A 20,272-nucleotide genomic window follows, 5' to 3' on the forward strand; every position below is an offset into this window, starting at 1 on the left:
ACATTTTTAGGCACATACAACAGCACAAAGGGCAAAAAGGTAGAAACAACAATACATCAAGCGAAGCAGACCTAACTGCCAGTAAGTGTGTCCATGATTGAGTCTTTGAATGCAGAGTTGGAGATAGAACTTTCCAGATTGAGTGTTTTTTGCAGCTCGTTTCAGTTGCTAGCTGCAGCGAACTGAAAAAAGGAGCGACCCAGGGATGCGTGCACTTCGGGGAACTTTAACAGAATGTGACTGGCAGAACGCGTGTTGCGCTGTATGTGGAGGATGAGAGTTGCAGTAGATATCTCAGATAGGGGGGAGTGAGGCCTAAGAGAGTTTTATAAATAAGCATCAATCAGATGGCCAGTTTACAGAGGAGTATAGAGTGCAGTGATGTGTCCTATAAGGAGCATTGGTGGCAAATCTGATGGTCGAAGGTAAAAGAACATATAGCCGATCGAGAGCACCCTTACCTGCCGATCGTCAGGTTCTTGGCAGTATGGCTAGTGTACTGTCTAGCCATACTCCCAAGAACTTGTATGAGGTGACTACCTGAAGCTCTAAACCCTCAGAGGCAGTAATTACACTGGTGGGGGGAACCACATGACCTTTGTTTTGGAGGTGTTCAGAACAAGGTTAAGGGCAGAGAAAGCTTGTTGGACACTAAGAAAGCTTTGTTGTAGAGTGGTTAACACAAAATCCGGGGAGGAGCCAGTTGAGTATGGCACGGTATCATCTGCATATAAATGGATGAGAGAGCTTCCTAATGCCTGAGCTATGTTGTTGGTGTAAATTGAGAAGAGCGTGGGGCCTAGGATCAAGCCCTGGTGACAGGCAGTGGCTGACACAGCAGATTTTCTGACTTTAGGCATTACACTCTTTGAGAGAGGTAGTTAGCAAACCAGCTCAAAGACCCCTCAGAGACATCAATAATCCTTAGTCGACCCACAAGAATGGAATGGTCTACCGTATCAAAAGGTTTGTCAAGAAAAATAGCAGCACAACATTGCTTAGAATCAAGGGCAGTGGTGACATCATTTAGGAACTTTAAGGTTGCAGTGACAAATCCATAACCTTAGCGTAAACCAGATTGAATACGAGACAGAATAATATAGACATCAAGAACGTTTTTCCAACACTTATGATAAACAGGGCAAGATAGAAATTGGTCGATAACAGCTAGGATCAGTTTGATCTCCCCCTTTAAATAAAGGATTCACTGTGGCTGCCTTCCAAGCATTGTGAACCTCCACACAGAGGAGAGACAGGTTCAAAGTTAAGAGATAAGATCGGCGACGATAGGAGCTGAAACCTTTAAAGAAGAAAGGATCTAAACCACGCAGATTTTTGGGGGTTTAAGGAGATCCTTTAGCATCTCCGACTCAGTGACCGCCTGCAGGGAGAAGCTGTGTAGTGGGGCAGGGGGAAAAGAGGGAGGAGCATCAGGGCTAGTCGCATTAGAAGGGCTGGGAGATAAGGAAGTGTTAGATAGGCATTTCTCACATGATCTATTTATCATTTTAGAGTTGAAGATACATGTGCTTGTTTGAGCATCTTTATTCATTTTTGTCTCTCACTTCTGTCTCCCATGAGCTACTCACCAAGTCTTGCAGTTTGAACTAACCCTGCTGTCACTATTTAGACATCGAGACTACATATGGGGTGGCATGTAGCCTAGTGGTTAGAGTGTTGGACTAGTAACCGAAAGGTTGCAAGATCGAATCCCTGAGCTGACAATGTAAAAATCTGTAGTTCTACCCCTGAACAAGGCAGTTAACCCACTGTTCCTAGGTAGGCTGTCATTGAAATAAGAATTTGTTCTTAACTGACTTGCTTAGTTAATTAAATAAATAAATAAATGTTGTCATTTCTTAGTGGGTATTGTCTTACACGGTCTAGTATACTTTAGAGTTGAAGAACAACAACTTCAGATACTGTACACGTGCTTGTTTGAGCATCTCAAAGACTAAATTCAATGTAAAATCTCAATATTTTTTAGTATTGTAACATGCAGTGGGGAGAATTCTATGTACCCCGTCAGGAGCCCAGGATTTTCCATTGATGGTAGAGTACTCCTCTCTGGACCACACAGGCTTTCGATTGCATTCTGCTATGGCACTTGTCCAGCTACATTGCCGACCAGGGTGGTGTCATGATGTGGCCCTTTTCGGGTGTAGATCGTGGCTTCCCCCTCTCTCACGATCTCCTACACCCAGGTTCTGTTATCTCAGGTCGTTAATTCCTGGCGGAGACTCTCTCCCCCTTTTCATGCAAAGAGAGAGACCGGAGTGAACAAAGGATTTCACGTGGCCGAACTCCTAAATCCCCAAAATGGGAAAATGAAACTGTGTGTTCACCTTTGAGAGTGTGAGAATGGTCTGTGGACACTTAAGGGACAGTTATGTTGAGTGTGTTTCATTTGGTGACCTCACAAAGGACAGGAAACACACATAACTATATCTCTGAATGTGTAAATTTCTCAATTATGGTGTTTGCATCTAATTATTGTATAAAATAAATGAGTAAACATTAAACTATTTGTGAAATTATGTCATGTGTTGTTAAACCTTTAATGTGAGAGAATTGCATTAACTTTAAAGTTTAACTAAGTCATTGTCCTGCTCCTGTGAGCACAGATATGATCTGGCGTCATGGAACCTCCTTTTCTATTGTTACGAATAAAACCCTCTCCTAAGAAAATCCTCTTCAGACCACGCATACCTCGGTGGCACAGGTTTGAGTACGAAAACGAGAAAACTATACCACGTGGGGCATTGGCTACACGGCTGGAAATGGTTAAACTCTGAGACTATCGATCTCTACAGAATAAGAGCAAATCTTAGATACTAATTACAAGTCTGCAGCTAGAAATTATGTAAACATGGGACGAGAATACCGACAACCGCCGAAACATCTATTTTATGAGAACATTTCTGAATGGTACTCTGAAGTGTCCAATATAACCAAGAAACACTTTGAGCTTCAGTGAAACAGAAAGAGAGAGAGAGACTCGGGTGAACTCTCCAGCAGACGGACCAGATTCCAACAGAGAAGATCACGACAACACATGGGCGTAAATATATATTGATTGCAATTATTCCCGAATGAGTGAGCGTTCATGTGCAAAGGATTAGCATTTCAATTAATATAATTATCAACTGTGTGTAGTGATACCTTCTGTCTTTCCCGCTCTCTCAGTCCACACCCACTTCCCTTTGCCATCATATCGGCTTAGCCCACTAGGGAATCTTCCCTATCCTTGTTAGTAACCAATATATACTGTTGTTTGTTTGTGCATTTTAGTTGGTTAGTAAATAAATTATAAAGCCAATTGGTGTATGGATGATTTATAGTAAAGGCTGGGTTCGTGCAGATAACCAAGAATTTATGACGTTCAGATGAGACTGACATGAGGTAAAGAATAATTAATTAATAGAAGACTAATTGATCAGATATTAAAATATCTGAAGAGTTATATTTGGAAAATTATAACTTTGTAATCTGAAGATTTTTCGTGGTGCACCGACTTCCTAGTTAATTACATTTACATGATTAGTTTAATCACGTAATAATAATTACATAGAATGTATTTATTTTATAAAATAACAGTCTTCATTTTTAATGATGCCAAAGACACAGCAGTGGGATCCTTTCGATACGCCTATGGGGCCTGGGCACACAAATGCTCCAAGAGAGAAGGGGGAATTCTGAAGCATGCCATGATGACAGTTCTACAGTATCCATCAGAGGTCCAAACTTTTGGCATAGTTGTAAGATTGTGCCCTACACTGCACTTGATACACACTGATTGGTAGATTACACTATATTTAGATACTTTTGCTATTTGTCTCTGTACTCAATAAATGGTAAAACACTATTTGTGATTGAGTTCTTTGTTCAAATGTATATGCATGAAACATACATTATAGAAAACATGTCTCTAACTGAATAATTCATGGATTGGTACGATTTTGGCACCTTCAACTTTTAGAAGGTTAGTAGGAAAGTTAATCATTGAAACCACCTATATATAATCACATTCACTGAACATTTAGTATTTCAAACTCAAACATTGATTTACCAAATGCTTCTATAATCCTACAAACTCCAATGTGTCCAACATGCATGCCCACCATAGTATCGAGCAGCTGCTGTTTGAGAACTCATCTAGTTCAGAAATCTAACTCTGGTAATCTTATTGCAGAGCACATTGTAAAACTGTTGTATTGCAAGAAATTCTACACTGAACAAAAATATAAACATGCAACAATTTCAAAGATTTTACTGAGTTACAGTTCATAGAAGGAAATCAGTCAATTGAAATAAATTCATTAGGCCCTAATCTATGGATTTCACATGACTGGACAAGGGGCACAAAGGCCCACCCACTGGGAAGCCAGGCCCAGCCAATCAGAATGAATTTCTCACCACAAAAGGGCTTTATTACAGACAGAAATAATCCTCAGCATTCTCCCCCCCTCCCCTTCCTTAGTTGATCCCGCAGGCGAAGAAGCCAGATGTGGAGGTCCTGGGCTGGCGTGGTTACACGCGGTCTGTGGTTGTGATGCCAGTTTAATGTACTGCCAAATTCTCTAAAATTATTTTGGAGGTGGCTTATGGTAGAGAAATTAAGATTAAATTATCTGGCAACAGCTCTGTTGGACATTCCTGCTGTCAGCATGCAAATTGCACGCTCCCTCAAAACTTGAGACATCTGTGGCATTGTGTTGTGTGACAAAACTGCACATTCTAGAGTTGCCTTTTATTGTCCCCAAGGTGCATCTGTGTAATGATCATTCTGTTTAATCAGCTTATTGATGTGCCACACATGTCAGGTGGATGGATTATCGTGGCAAAGGAGAAATGCTCACTAACAGGGATATAAATACATGTGTGCATACATTTTAGAGAAATAAGCTTTTTGTACATATGGAAAATTTCTATGTTTTATTTCAGCTCATGAAACATGGGACCAACACTTTCCATGTTGCATTTATATTTTGGTTCAGTATACAGTACATTCGGAAAGTATTCAGACCCCTTGAATTTTTCCACATTTTGTTACGTTACAACCTTTTTCGAAAATATATCAAATTGTTTTTCCCCTCATCAATCTACACACAAAACAAGCAAAAACTGTTTTTCAGAAATGTTTTCAAATTCATACAAAATAAAAAACTGAAATATTACATTTACATAAGTATTCAGACCCTGTATTTGGGGAGTTTCTCTCATTCTTCTCTGCAGATCCTCTCAAGCTCTGTCAGGTCGGATGGGGAGCGTCGCTGCACAGCTTTTTCAGGTCTCTCCAAATATGTTTGATCGGGTTCAAGTCCAGGCTCTGGCTGGGCCCCTCAAGGACATTCGGAGACTTGTCCCAAAGCCACTCCTGCGTTGTATTGGCTATGTGCTTAGGGTTATTGTCCCGTTGGAAGGTGAACCTTTGCCCCAGTCTGAGGTCCTGAGCGCTGGGGAGAAGGTTTTCATCAAGGATCTCTCTATACTTTGCTCCGTTCATCTTTCCCTTGATCCTGACTAGTCTCCCAGTTCCTGCCGCTGAAAAACATCCCCACAGCATGATGCTTCCACTACCATTCTTCACCGTAGGGATGTTGCCAGGTTTGCTCCAGACGTGACGCTTGGCATTCAGGCCAAAGATTTCAATCTTAGTTTCATCAGACCAGAGAATCTTGTTTCTCATGGTCTGAGTCCTTTAGGTGCCTTTTGGCAAACTCCAAGTGGGCTGTCATGTGGCTTTTACTGAGGAGTGGCTTCCCCATATCTGTGCCTCGATACAATCCTGTCTTGGAGCTCTAAAGTCAATTAATTCGACCTCATGGCTTGGTTTTTGCTCTGACATGCACAGTCAACTGTGGGGCCTTATATAGACAGGTGTGGTGTGTGCCTTTCCAAATCATGTCTAATCAATTGAATTTACCACAGGTAGACTGCAATCAAGTTGTAGAGACATCTCAAGGATGATCAATGGAAACAGGATGCACCTGAGCTCAATTTTGAGTCTCATAGCACAGGATCTGAATACTTATGCAAATAAGGTATCTCTGTTGCTAAATGTTCTAAAAACCTGTTTTTCGCTTTGTTTATTAGGGGTTTTGTGTGTAGATTGATGAGAATGTATTATTTTTTTAAATCCATTTTAAAATAAGGCTGTAACGTAACAAAATGTGGAAAAAGTCAAGGGGTCTGAATACTTTCCGAATGCACTGTATATATGTAGGCTATGCCATATGTAATGGTTAATATGCTTATGCAGCTGTCGTTTATAAACCTCCATTCTAGCGAACATGACACACACATCTTTCTATGTACTTGCTTTTATTTGGGTTTCTATGTGAATTATATGATTTAAGTTGTTTTTTTTTAGGCCTGCAGCTAGTTACTTGAAATTATACATATAATCATGCCAAAACATGATAAAATAAAATGTAATTCACTGACAGAGAGATAGTTATTGAAACACAAATTTGCATTTACAATAGCTGGCTAGGCTAGTCAAACTGTAACATTGGCTAGCTTTCAATAAATTGGCTAAATGGTCTCTCTTCACAGGATCAAAAGAATTCGTATTGCATGCTGCATATTGCAAGTGCACTCGAAAACAGATACAGAATGTATCTTAATTCAGTCTTTGGGAGCTATGTATATCTGTATATTTTCATCAAGAGGCTGTGTTTACATTGTAGATAGAAGCAGGCCATTGGCTGTCTTCATCACGAGGGGTATGTATGGAAGTTCTGATTGGTTCCAAGTTTAGCAGTTAGTTAAATTTGCCTGAGCAGATATACTTTTTATGGGAAAATATGCAAGAATTAAATGTGCCAACAAATTTTATAGTCATCAAAAGAATGTTTACTGTCATATACAAAAAATCTGCTCCTCCCTTGACAGGGATTGATCGACTTCACTATTTTCGGCTAAGGCCCACCAACTATCAAGCAAAGATGATCTTGACTGGGAGAGATGCGAGGTGTGGGACATGAAGTCAATTTAATTTGGCTGACAATCAGCCATGTAATCGGCAATATTTTGCCAACTGGTTTTCATACGGTCACAAACAATGTACTAGGGCAGTGAAGGGATGTCGGCTTGAGCTGTAGCTAGCAAGGAAAGTTAGCCTTCAAAGCTGGAAGCTACCGGTATCATCTTGCATTGTAGTGTTCTAGCCTGTACTGGACATTGTTTTGGAAACAGTAATTAGCCGTTTCAACATTTCTACATGCCTTGTTACATTATTTAAGTGTGTTAACTTCTGTACATCGTAAGTGGTAATGAAGCCCGGACTCTCAGTGAGTTCAGTGGTTCCTCATGGCAGGCTAGAGCTAGCACTGAGTAAGTGGAGAAGTCAAGGTGCTCTCGCGCTATAAGGGGACATCGGCTGCACTGATAGACAGACTTGATCCTCTCTTAATCAGTACATGTAAGACACATTTACCGAGCTGTTTTTCATGTTATAGTATCAAGAAAGTACAGAAGTTTTGGTATTCCGTGCAACACCTGTGTGTGTGTGTGTGTGTGTGTGTGTGTGTGTGTGTGTGTGTGTGTGTGTCTGTTGTTCTTGTGTGTGTTTGTGCATGTGTATATGTTTGTGTGTGCACGTGGGTGTGTACCAATGCATGCATATGTGTGTACACACCAGCAGGGCTATCATTTGGCCGTGGGGCGTGCCGGGCCTGGAGGATCATGGGAAACATTGTGAACTCGGGATGATTCAATTAAACACTGTAAATAATTGAGCTAATGGAGAAACTCTAGCCGGCGACCGCATGGGAGAGCTGACATCATGAGGTGAAGTGAAACCATACACCTCCTCCAACCGGAGACATAGCTGTCTGTCTGTCTTCCGAACAAACCATCCGATCTGATTACTCACACACATGTACATGTGTGCATGCATGCACACACACACAAACACACCCATACACACAGTGGTGTATCCCCATCCTAAGTCAAAATTAAAGTAAAAGGACCGTTTATGATCGGTACACTGACTGAAATAGTAGGGTTTATTTCGGGACGTGAACAGAGGACAGGTCAGGCTCCAGGGATGGAACTCGCTGATCCTCACAAACAGCATGAAACCCTAACATGAGTCCCATATTAATAAATTATCATTCACTTTATATAATCGCTTTGAAAAGCTTGGTATTTTGAGTCTCTTCTCTCATCCAAATTATTTAAGGTCATATAATATATGACATAATGTAATTATTAAATCAAACTATTTCCCAGAAATCTAAAAGTTTGGATTGATGGAGGCATGGGCTAGAGTAGGGGTATCAAAAAAAAAATGCCCTGGGGGCCACATTCGGTTTTCACTGGGGTCAGGAGAGTAGCATTAAAAATGTATTATATTTCCTTATCGTCAAAAATAATCGTCTATCCATCCCTTTTTGGATTTTTAATGCTCCCTGACTGTCTAACTTTCATTTTGATGTCTGCTAGCAAACTGGACAGAGTGAAGAGGCTATAAAATGTAGGTCCATTAATTTGAAATTGGTTTTAGTCATTTCAATGTCGATTGAGACTGCCCAAAAGTTTAAAAAAGAAACAGGGTATTTTACTCAAACCAATCCCGGGACAGATTTCCAACATACATTCCATCTGAAATTCCCCGTCTTTTGATGGATGTTTCTCCTCCCTGGACTGCGCACATGTGATGTGGGAAGCGGTGGCCCGGTCATCTGGACTCCACCAAAGCTCCCCTTTAAGTCTGGGGTGACCACCAGAGCCCTCCTTTAATGCGGTGGTTAATCATTGCCATGTGCTAACGGGAGGTCGGAGGGCACGGGAAATTTTAACGCACTCGAGGCAGCCATGAGAAAAGCATAGAGAGATGGTGGAGGGTGGGAGGGATAGGGTTGACTGTCTGAGAACAAGATATTTTCTGTTTTGTGGAGGAGGGGATGTGAGTGGAAGGCGAATGTGGTTGGGGGGGGCTGGGCTTTGCTGGGATGTAGAGGTCAACCAATGACTTTGACAGAGACCATGTGACAGTCAAATGAAAGGTGTCAAGATCAAAAGAGAGGCGGACCAGTTCAATTCTCTTTCAAAAAAGGTCTTTCAAAAAAGGTCACTGTCCCAACCTTTAAAGTAGGTCTACCTCCTCGGTATGTACTCTACACTTCATAAGTGCTCTCTTCTTCTCTTCTCCCTCTTTTTCACAGGAGTGCCGTCATGCTCCCATAAAGCCTCTTTTCTTTTCTTCGCCCATGATCCCGGGTGGTTAACCCCTCTATTCTACCCCCCCTCCCCTCCCCCTACCACTTAATTTCTACATATCCTAAGCTATGACTGGACTATTACACATGTTAGACATGTACATTCATTTCTATTGGCCACATATGTAGTCCGATGACCCATTTCTATTGGCCATAGGTGGACGCTATTGCTCACATATCACTCTGGATCGAATCATGTCGACACCATTCTGAATCATTCATGTCTACACTATTCTTAATCATGCTTATGGGTACGGTCAAAATGACCTTGCATGCTGAAGGGGGATGATACTGGCTCTGCAATATCCTTTTGCAACCTTATACTACAAACCATTTAAAAGCTTTGCATTCCTGTCACCAGGAAATGAACACATGCCCATGACTAAGCTGAACAACATTATATGACCCCAAGCAATATGGCCGCCTCCATCACTACACAGCCACAACCATGTTTACATTTTTCCCCTGCCAGAAAAAAGAGCGAAAAACAGTTGCTGGGGAATCCAAACAACAGCTTGGCCTGTGTGTTGAGAAAGCCCAGGGCTCTGTCATAATTTCCTGAACAAGGCACCTCTTTAACACCCCTCTAGCACTCCTCCCCCTCCTTTCTCCTGGTACAGCGTGCTAAACTAAAGGCAGCGTGTCTGCCTACATCCTTGACGACGGGAAACTCTGCTAAAAGCTCACAGACAACCTCATTAATCCCCCAAAGACTTAACCCGAAGGAGTGCAGAGATTCGCTACAAGTCACTGCATGGTGGGTGTCCCACGACCACGCTAAGGCCCACTCTGGTTTTAAATAGTCATCTACTGATCAGTCTGCTTGTTTGTTTGGTTTACCCACCTCCAGGCAGGCTGGGATAAGCCACCTTTTCAACCAGACTGCTACCTGCCAAGCTTCCCGACACACTTCCTCCTCTTGTGCCCAAATTATTTCCTTTGTTTGATTCCTTCTCGACACAGAGAGAAGGAGAACATTTGTGGACAAAACATTTGTGGACGTCGACCTATACCCAGTCCTCTCAACGCAAAGCAAAGAGGCTTACTTCAAAGAAGATTCCCTCTATTCAACCCTTCCTTCCAAATCTGGCTGATGACCAAACAACAACAAAAATAACATGTTCAATTGCTAAGACAAAAATAACACTATAGCTACATTACATAGCGACAACACGATAGCTATACTTCAAAGAAGAGTGGGACCTCCAAGGCCAATTGGTATGCTGAGAGAAGAGCCTCCATGTAAATGGATGTCTATCTCTTTCAAAGAGGGTCTAATCATCTGAGGCATCTAAGGCAGAGGCGTCACACTGAGTTGCCATCCCCGGCCATCTGCATAGACAGCGTCGCTGCCAAGGCCTTCCTACGGGCGTGCTTGGCCAGGCAGCCGTGATGGCAGAGAGATAATATAGCTAGTTAGCTTGCTAACCAGGCTACAGCAGACCGGGACGCTATAGCTAGCTAGCACTACTAACCAGGTGCCGCAGAATAGGGCTGGGATTAGATGTATGTTGCCACCCATGAACAGATCTAGGAACAGCTTACCAGGACCCAATCTTTGATCTGATAGGAGATGGTTCTCCTCAGCATAGATCAGTGCTTAGGAGAACTGTCTCCCTATAGCTCCTGTAGCTGCAGTAGGCTGTTATGGAATAGAGAGCCAAGAAAACAAACAAATACACAGATTGACACTGAAAGTAGCTTTACGGGTTGAGCTGTGCTAGATTGCAATTCCCCAAGTGTAAGAATCTGTATTTTGTACTAAACTACAGCAATGACAGAAAAGCACCTATTGTATACAAGGAATACAATCCTGTTTAGTTAGCAACACTAACTTCTAAGGCCTTGTTTTGTCCACTTTTAAACTTCCCACATGGCAAAAAACGGGTTGAATCAAAATTGTTTCCTTGTCATTACGTTGAATCAAGATGGAAAACCGATTGAATTTGAAAAAAGTAATCAATTTAAGGGAATTTTGTTTTTTTCCCACCCAACTTTTAACCTAAATCCAATGATACGGTGAAATGTTTTGTTGATTTCACGTCGAATTCATGTTAGTTGACTGGACGTTGAGCTGACGTCTGTGCCCAGTGGGTTGTGCGTATTGATATAACCTACTCGTAGGCTACTACTTTCTTAGTGTCATTCACCCATTACTTCAGATGAAAGTTATCTTGTTTTGGGAAAGTGTGTGTTTCTCTGAGTGTGTGTATGTGTTTTAGTGTTTGAGTGAGCAAGTGTGTTTTTCTGTGTGTGTGTGGTGCTGTGAATGTTGTGCTGGAGCAGCAGCTACCCCTATTGAAAGCTGAAGAGTGGTGGGCTATCTGCCTCGGCTCAGCAGCCTCTTCTCTCTCTCACTGTGCCAAACAGCCCACTCCATCTTTCCCTCTTTTATCAAATCCCTCTAGTGTTCTTTGGCTCCCTCACAGCTCAAACCCTAAACTATATCTCAAGCTCTACAACAAAATGATAATCCTAGAGCTAACTCAGAATATAGAGGTAATTCTAAAATGCTAAATAGTCTAAAAGCTAACTCTTGGTCCTGGAGCTAACTCAGCTAACTTTTGGAGATGTAATGGTAGCCAACTCTCACTGGCCAGAACTCTGTTGCACTCATATCCGTCCAGAGATTCCACTCACCCACAAGGGTGGAGGGAAAGGGAAGGAAACTGTCTGGAGCTGTAGCCAGCCTCCACCGCGGGCGCTTACTTTCCCCTTACTGACCCCAGAGGGAGGGAGTGGTGATTTCAACATGGAGGACTAGTTGGAGCACTGCAGAGAGGGAGACATGGTTCACATACAGCCGCCGATTAAACCTCCATCACCAATGCCGATGCCAAGAGCTGAATAGAAAGCTAGCTAACGGGGTCCTGGGGCGCAACACCATGCTAACACAAGCGGTTGTCTTTACCTCTCGCTCTCCCTTCCCTCTCTCTCTCACTTTCCATTCCTTTTCAGTCAGCACTCTCTCCTCCATTCAGACAACCTAAACAGAAAAGTCTCTCTCTTTCTCCACTTGGCTCAGAGAGTTGGCAAGCCTGCCATCCTCTCTCCCTCCTCACTCCATTCCTGGTTCCACTACGTGTTGCTCCCTTGAAAACACATCTAATGACATAGCCTTTGGAATGGGGAGAGCACAGGGTTCATGGAAAATACAGGGTAGGCCTGCCATTTCCAGTTTTATGGGACGTTCCTGGGCCGGGATTCAAAACGTTCTGTATTTTATTCCAATAGTAAGAGAGGGGGATTTTTATTCAGTTCCTGTCTCCTGGCCTGTCTCTCTTCTGCTGGATCCAGGGCTGCCAAGACAAACAGAAAAACAGCTGCAGCCAGGGTAAAAATAATTACTTCTCTGTTTGTCCCTGCAAGCTTTCCTTCACTGGAGCCCTTGTGCAAATCTCCACTCAAAAACACTTGGTGTGTGTGTGTGTGTGTGTGTGTGTGTGTGTGTGTGTGTGTGTGTGTGTCTGCATGTGCATGTGAGCGTGCATGTGAAGAATCAGTAGGAAAGACCTGTGGTCGTGTGTGCATATCTGCCTTATTCAGCTGCTCTGAAATGACCGCTTTTTAAAAAATCCGGTCATGTTTGAACAGCTCTCTCTTTCTCTCGCCCTCTCAACATCCCCCCCCTCTCTATCTTATCTCTCTCCACCGCTTTAGGGAATACCAACAGTGTTGCCATGGTTACCTCTCTGGTCCAAAACCATGGCAACGGAGGAGTAAGCGCACCATTCCAAGGAAGATGACAGTGCAGAGGAAGATAATTACTTTTGCACTCGCAGACGCAAGTCGCCGTGCCAGGTTTTGCAGTAAATGTGCCGAGTCAGCATGGCTGCGAACGTCATATAGCGACGAGCTCACCGTGCAGCATCATGCACACTGATTGGATTATGGGCCCAAGCATGCTAATTGCCTAGCCTTTATGGAGCATGCTTAATTATTTGAATACTGATATGTGCACAGCCAATAAAGGTATACAGTGTGGCTCGTATACTGCACAATAAGCAACTGCAGGGTGTCTCCTGTCTTATTGCCAACCTTAGCACACCCAGGAGAACAGTACAAGTTATTCCCATATAAGTGGTTTTAAGAGAGATATGTAGGAATCAGTCAGTAAAGCATCCCCATTGGTCGGTTCTCTTTGTAAACTCTAAGGTCTTACATAATTCTACTATCTGATTGAAAGATAGTTTTGCAACAACCATTATTTGTACAACATCCCTAAACAGTCTCTGATGTGTGTGTCAATGTCTTCTATCCAAACCTCCAACCCACGTCGACATGAGATCTGTCTGAGTCCCAGCTATTGACAAGAGTTCTTGTTTTCTAGGGAATTGCTACAGACATGTATAATGTGGCCTGGGATGACGGCATGGATTAGGAGACCTCCGAACACACACGCACTGGGATCACATACAGTAGGGCTTCCAAAGTAGCTTCCAGGAACGATTGAGTAATGGTAATAATAACCCACCGCCGCGAGAAGACGAGCCTCTGGCTGAGCCGCCTCACGTCATGCCCGGGCACCAGCCGCGCTAGATGTCCCTGAGGGGAAAATTCTTCGCCAACCCCCAGGCAGCTGCATGCCAGGTGCAAGCTGCTAAGCCGCTGGCAAGAGAGATGACAGGGCAGACGGATATTCCTCCTACCATGTAAACTGTCCACAGACAAGTGTACACACGTACGCACAACCACATACATGCCAGTGGAGGCTGCTGAGGGGAGGACGGCTCACTTTATTCTGGTCATTATTATGAGTCTCCTCCACAGCCTCCACTGATACATACATAAACACACACACATACACACACACACACACACACACACGGAAGTATGAAGAAGTACACATGCAATGCATGCGCACATACACACACACATAGATACATAAATAAGGGAATGAAGGTGTACACACACTTGTTCAAACACACACTTGTACAAACACACATGCACACACACAACCACACACCCACAGCTTAACTGGAAACCCCCCCAAAAGCACACACACCCTTCCAAAATCCTGTCAACCGGCGACATGTGGTCAATGACGTCAATCTCTAAGGTTCAGTTATCCCTTTAATAAACTGTAACCACAACAACCGGCCACAGAAATTGTGCAAGGGTGCAGAACGGCTCGGTTGCCATTTAAAGGCAAAGGTACACGTAATACCAGACACAGTATGGTGATGATGTAATCCATGCAAGGATGTGCATGCCTGATGGTTGTATTAATGCAGGTCTGAGCATGTGCCCTCAGAAGCCTAATAGTCAAGGTGGTATATTTTTGCAGCAGTCTGGATTTGCACATGTAATGCAGCTGACCATCTGTTCTGTTGAGCAGCACTTCTAGGGATTTGCTATCATCTGGGAGATGAGAAGTGCCAACTAAGGCCAGACAGGCATATGAGCAACTGGCATAATTTTTCGTAAATGAATTGGTCATAGTGAAAGCAAAATTGTACATGTTTTCTTACTTATCTAGATGATTGTGTCACTCACCATGTAGCCTAATGTTCAATATTTCACTTGGCCATTGTTTGCTGCTGTGTGGTCTACCCCAGACAGTCAAAATACCTAGAGTTGTAGTTAAATTGTTTCTATTTTTGTTACTCTGGGGAAAATACTGTTAAATTGTATCATATGTGATCATTAGCCTGCTGCTTCTTTTTTTAATGAACTGCTACTGCCACCTTGTGGCACTTACATTGCAATGCGATCGACTGCTACTTACATTGATTTGAAGAAATCCTAACACATGTATTTTTTCCCATCTGAGTTCAACAACATCCAACACTTTATATGCACTCAAAATGCATACGTTATCGGAGATATAAAGTGATTGGGAATTAACGTTGTATTATTTTTAATCAGGCGGTCAATGCGGACACCCTAGCTGTCAAATTAGTCAGTGGTCCTACTGGTCCTTTTTGCTGGGAACTTGCGCCTGTGTGAGGTCATGTACCGTCTCTGATATAAGCCAAAATTGAAATATTATCTTTGTTAACACAGAAATATCAACCATTTCGGAAGTGATGATGGGCGGTAAATCGAGCACGATAGCCGCCGGTGTTTGCGGGGCTCTGTTCGTCGGCTACTGCATCTACTTCGACAGGAAAAGACGGAGTGACCCCAACTTCAAGAACAGGCTGCGAGAACGTGAGTGTTGTCTGCGTCCTGTACACACCACTCAGGTCTATGTTTGGGAGACCTGAGGTGCAACAAAATGCCCGAGCCAGGCCGAACTCGTTTAACTATTCCCAATTAGCGAAGTATAGAAGCTTGAATGGTAACGTTAATGGTTTGTGCAATATATCTGATTCATTCATTCATTGTCACCGCACTACTAACCCTAAAAACCCCGCACTTAACTAGCCAGTGCTGACGTTAGCTCCTAGCAGAGGAACGCCCAACTCTGTTCTCTTAGAGGAGTTGTGCGTTTCTCAGATAATACACGATATAGAAGCTAGTTAATGTACTTCCTACTCACAAGCGTTCTGTTAGTTGAATTCAGACATGGAAAGCTGCACCTACCCTGATTCATTCATTGGTAGTGTTTTGAACTGTTATGTAACCTAAACCAACCATTCGAGGCTACTAGCCATATCAGACAGAGCTTGCCAAGCAGGATTAAAAGCAACCTGGATATCCCTAATGTTAATCTATCCAGGCCTACTGCTCATTTAAGGCCGTGGGTTGTTGGTATGAATAAACTGACAATGCGCCTTAAGTGCATTAGACTGCGAACTTTAATGATGAGACTGCATAACTCATAAGGGGATCTAAAATAAATGAGTGGGAATGGCCACACCTCCACAAACTACATCATGGCAGCTCTGCCTTGTCTTCTACCCAGAATCCCTTACTCCAATAGAGCTACGAATTAGAATACAAATATGGATGCATGTCACAAATCCTTTTGGTTGTCAGCTGGCCACAATGCTTTATACACCTGCTTTATTGCAATTGAATGAGCCATGTTCCTCTGTTAGTCTTTTTGTCATTCACCTTCCACAGGGTGATGAACTACCACAATCAGGGGGGAAAAACTAGGATTGTTTGGCTAGTTGTCACTTGCTACTTAGCGGCTACACTTATTTCCTGATTCTGACCCGGGTAAACCACTTTATCAAGGGATATCAGAAGGGGTGGGGATTATATTGGAGCTTTGTTCAAGACTGAAGCTGTACTTCAGGGTGTCAATTTAGGATGTTCATGTGACTTCCTTATTGTTCCTAATCATAGTCTTGCATTGTAGGATTGCCAGAGAAACTAAGATGTCTAAGTGCAAACAGGAACAATCCCCAAAGCTATTTATATTAACAGTGATTGTGTTACCTCTGCCCCAGGGAGGAGAAATCAGGTGGCTGCAAAACAAGGGACAGGACTGTCGAAGGTGAGTAAAATCCCCTCAAGGTAATATTTAAATCTTCAATGAACACATGTCTAGTACACGTCAGATGATACCATGTGGGAAATATTCTCCAGTGAAATAAGAGACTATCTTCACTGGCATGTATTGGGACACCGCAAGGTGATGCCTGGGTAGGACTGTTTTGAGACTGGAATTAGTGCATGGACGAAACCTTTTTGTTTGTACAGTGGTACCAAATTTCTGTCAACACAACTGTATAGCTCCCCAATAGAAACTGACCGCCACAGAACCATTGTTTTTCCAATGGAGGAAGTGCAAACCCAGCAAGAACTGCTGTGCGCTAAGAGTTCACTTAAATTGAACTCTAACCTTGCACCTGATGAAGTGGCACGCCTCTGTGGATTGACCGAGTCATTTGAATAGACCTTTTATTTCTCCTGGAGCATAGGCCACCGACAACAGATTTTCTACCAGTACATTACGTTTTAGTTATTCCTTGACCTATGGAAAGTAGTGTGTGTTGTGGGACTCTTGCAGCTCCCAGACCTGAAGGATGCAGAGGCGGTCCAGAAGTTCTTTCTGGAGGAGATTCAGCTGGGAGAGGAGCTGTTGGCTCAGGGTAAACCAGTCTTACATTGACATCACTTGGTCTGTGATGCACTATTCCCCATATAGTGCACTGTTCTCCATATAATGCACTACCTAATTTACTTGTGACCAGAGTAACGACACTGTTCTCCATGTGATGTACTACTCGTTTTGTCGATCTAAACCTCTCTGCACTTGGTGTTCCGGTATAGGTGACTACGAGAACGGCGTGGAGCATCTGACCAACGCCATCGCAGTGTGCGGCCAGCCCCAGCAGCTTCTCCAGGTGCTGCAGCAGACACTCCCGCCACCTGTCTTCCAGATGCTACTCACCAAACTGCCCACCATCAGCCAGGTAGTCCTTTTCTCCACTTCAAGGTCATTTAACAGACACTCCTACCCTGGGCTGTGTACAGTAAGTGCATACAATCAAGGAAGCTAATATATGTATAATATATAGTCAGAACTGCAAGCCTATTCAACATTGAGCTTATGTAACAACACTAACCATCAGCCAGGTACAGTGCCTCTCATACGTTTCAGGATAGTTGCTGCACTATTAGCAGAAACATTGCCACAATGTGTGTGCAACACAGCGCTCTGTCGTCTCCTACTGTTTGTGACAAACTAACTTTTTAATGCCTGCAGCTGCAACAGGTCCAATTCTATTCAGAGCAACTTGCAGTAAGTGTATTCAAGCAAGAAAGCGGAAACCAATTATGGCTGGCTGATATGGTGTAAAAATCACATCTTTATTTTTAAACATGGGCGATTCCCAATATACCTAGATTTTATTTTTAAACGTTCTCTCATAAGCCTTGTTGCAGTTAAAGGTCAACACACTGCATTTCAAACAATCAGGAATAATGAATTCAGGGCTTTTATAACTAGGCTAAATATAAGCCTTCCACAACCATAAGACTGACTAATTTAATTAAATTTATTTGGATTTCAAGTCCATGAAAATGCCATTTGTTACAAATTTAACCAGAAACGTGTACAATGACCAATTTCTTGTAGCATTATAGAAAATGTAACAGGTCTCATAAACAATTTCTCAAGCACAACAGCTAAAGTTTTATATTTCAAGTCTAACCAACTTGGATCTATTCGCTTGCCAACAAGGTAGAACAGGTATGAACCGACCCTCCAAATCTGTCTCAAACTGTTTGAACAACACAGCCTGTCCACTTTATTTAGATATCGAAATCAAGAGGCCTACCTGGCTAAACCGATGCTTATCTCAGAATGAGAACGAGTTACCAATTCCTAATATAAATGCGTATTTTTATGCAACATTGCATAAGGCTGTGGCTAAAATGCTGCTAGCGGTGCCGCAATGCCGCGCCCGACAAACTGAGCATGACTTTTCCACAATCGTGGTCATTGATACTCTCGTTTTAGTGGGGTCTGTTCTACATGTTGATAGTTGAGACATAAAAAGGGTATCATCAGAAAGGTTAAGTCCTCGTCTCTTACAGTAAAATAGTGTCTAAGCGTTTCGGTGTCCATGTGATTTTTTTTTTAACTGCTTGTTGTCAAAGGAAGTTATCGTTCGTTGTGAGTGGCGGGGGGGAGGGGCTTGTTGTCTGTGTGCTAGTGGGAAGGTGCACAGTGCACGCATACAAGGAGCGAAGGAGACGAGACTGAACGCTAATAAAAACTGATTCTTGCGATACAGGCATTTGAACATTGTGCTAAAACAAATTCGAATGAATTAGTTATCGCCCAGCCCTTAAACCATTTGTATAATCTGCTAGACAGAAGTCAAATCTGACTCAAGAATGAGTTTAGGTGACAAACATGTCAGGACTTTGGTAGAGCTGTAGGTGCCTCCCAGTACAGTTCCAGCATTATTTTTTAATAAAGCTTGAGGTGAAAGCAGTATGGTGGTCTTTCTAACCTAATGAAAGGCACCCACCACACTGTTTAACCATCTTCAGTCCTTTCATGTCTCAACCATAGAGTAGGAGTACTGATTTTAGGATCTGTTTTTACCTTGAGTAAGAACATGGACAGAAGGGACCTGAGCCCGTATTCATATAGCACCTGAGTAGATGCTTTTGGAATACGGGGCCTGACCCTAGATCAGCACTCCCGAGACTGATTATTTTCCCATATCAACAATGCTTAAGAAATGTGTTCCATTTCCTCTTCATGTTTATGGATTTAGAATTTCCCTCTTTCCTGCAGCGTATTGTGAGCGCACAAGGTAGCTTGAATGAAGACGACTTAGAATGAGGATCGTCGATGGAAGTTTCCCCTCGGAAACGCTCTTCTTCTGGACCCTCCTATAACAGGAGTAGGGTGAAGTTGCTTGATGCTGATCTTGGGTCAGTTATGTATTTTCCCCACTAATGGTTAAGATCGGTACTTAGGGGAAAGTTCACCCCGGAGCTCTTATAACCCCTTATCCTGACTTGTATAGAAAATTGGTAAAACTTTTTTTTTTTTTTTACTCACTTGAAGGTATTCTTTTGCTTCTGTCCAAATGAAAACCATGAACCCGTCCAATTACCACACGTGTGTTACTATTGGTCGCATCAGATTGCCATCTTTTGATTTGCAGCAATGGTAACCAATCAAATGCCTATTGGACCCATTTTATTGGATTCATATGCAGTTAGTGTTTTGCTTCTCTTACAGTTTGTCTCTGAAAGGTATAGCAAAACATTTCTCAGCATTTACAATACCATCCCTGCAACCACCCCCATGTTTACACAGCTCTGGGACCATATGTATTAAGCTTCTTGAATAGGTGTGCTGATCTAGGATCAGGTCCTCCCCCCTGCCAATGCAGTCTTGTTCATTGTGATCTGAAAGGAAACTGATCTTTAAAAATAATTCCTACTGAGGCTTGATACATATAGCCCCTGTACTAAAACCTCTTTCTACAAACCTCTTTCTACAAACTTCTTAGTCTTTCAATTTCCTTGTTCCTACATGTGATCTGTCTCAACGCTGTTGTATAAGTTATTGTTTTGTTTTCAGTCTGACATGGATACTTTAAAGTGATTGAATGTTCTGTTAGGTCATTAAGGTTGTTCCTATTTGTAAGAAATCTAAATAAAAAGGTAAATGACAACAC

The 20,272-nt window shown here is 42.6% G+C and overlaps 1 protein-coding gene across 1 annotated transcript; it reads left to right on the top strand.

Moving 5' to 3' along the window:
- The first annotated feature begins 15,131 nt into the window (after positions 1-15,131).
- LOC115142630 (mitochondrial import receptor subunit TOM20 homolog) lies at positions 15,132-20,271 on the top strand. The gene is made up of 5 exons (XM_029682230.2): positions 15,132-15,380; positions 16,571-16,617; positions 17,134-17,215; positions 17,397-17,539; positions 19,378-20,271. Exons 1-5 carry the CDS (start codon positions 15,257-15,259, stop codon positions 19,423-19,425), a joined length of 444 nt encoding a protein of 147 aa, XP_029538090.2. The 5' UTR covers positions 15,132-15,256; the 3' UTR covers positions 19,426-20,271.
- Position 20,272: the final 1 nt, after the last annotated feature.

Source organism: Oncorhynchus nerka, unplaced genomic scaffold (assembly GCF_034236695.1).
Source record: "Oncorhynchus nerka isolate Pitt River unplaced genomic scaffold, Oner_Uvic_2.0 unplaced_scaffold_38___fragment_2___debris, whole genome shotgun sequence".
Taxonomy (NCBI): domain Eukaryota; kingdom Metazoa; phylum Chordata; class Actinopteri; order Salmoniformes; family Salmonidae; genus Oncorhynchus; species Oncorhynchus nerka.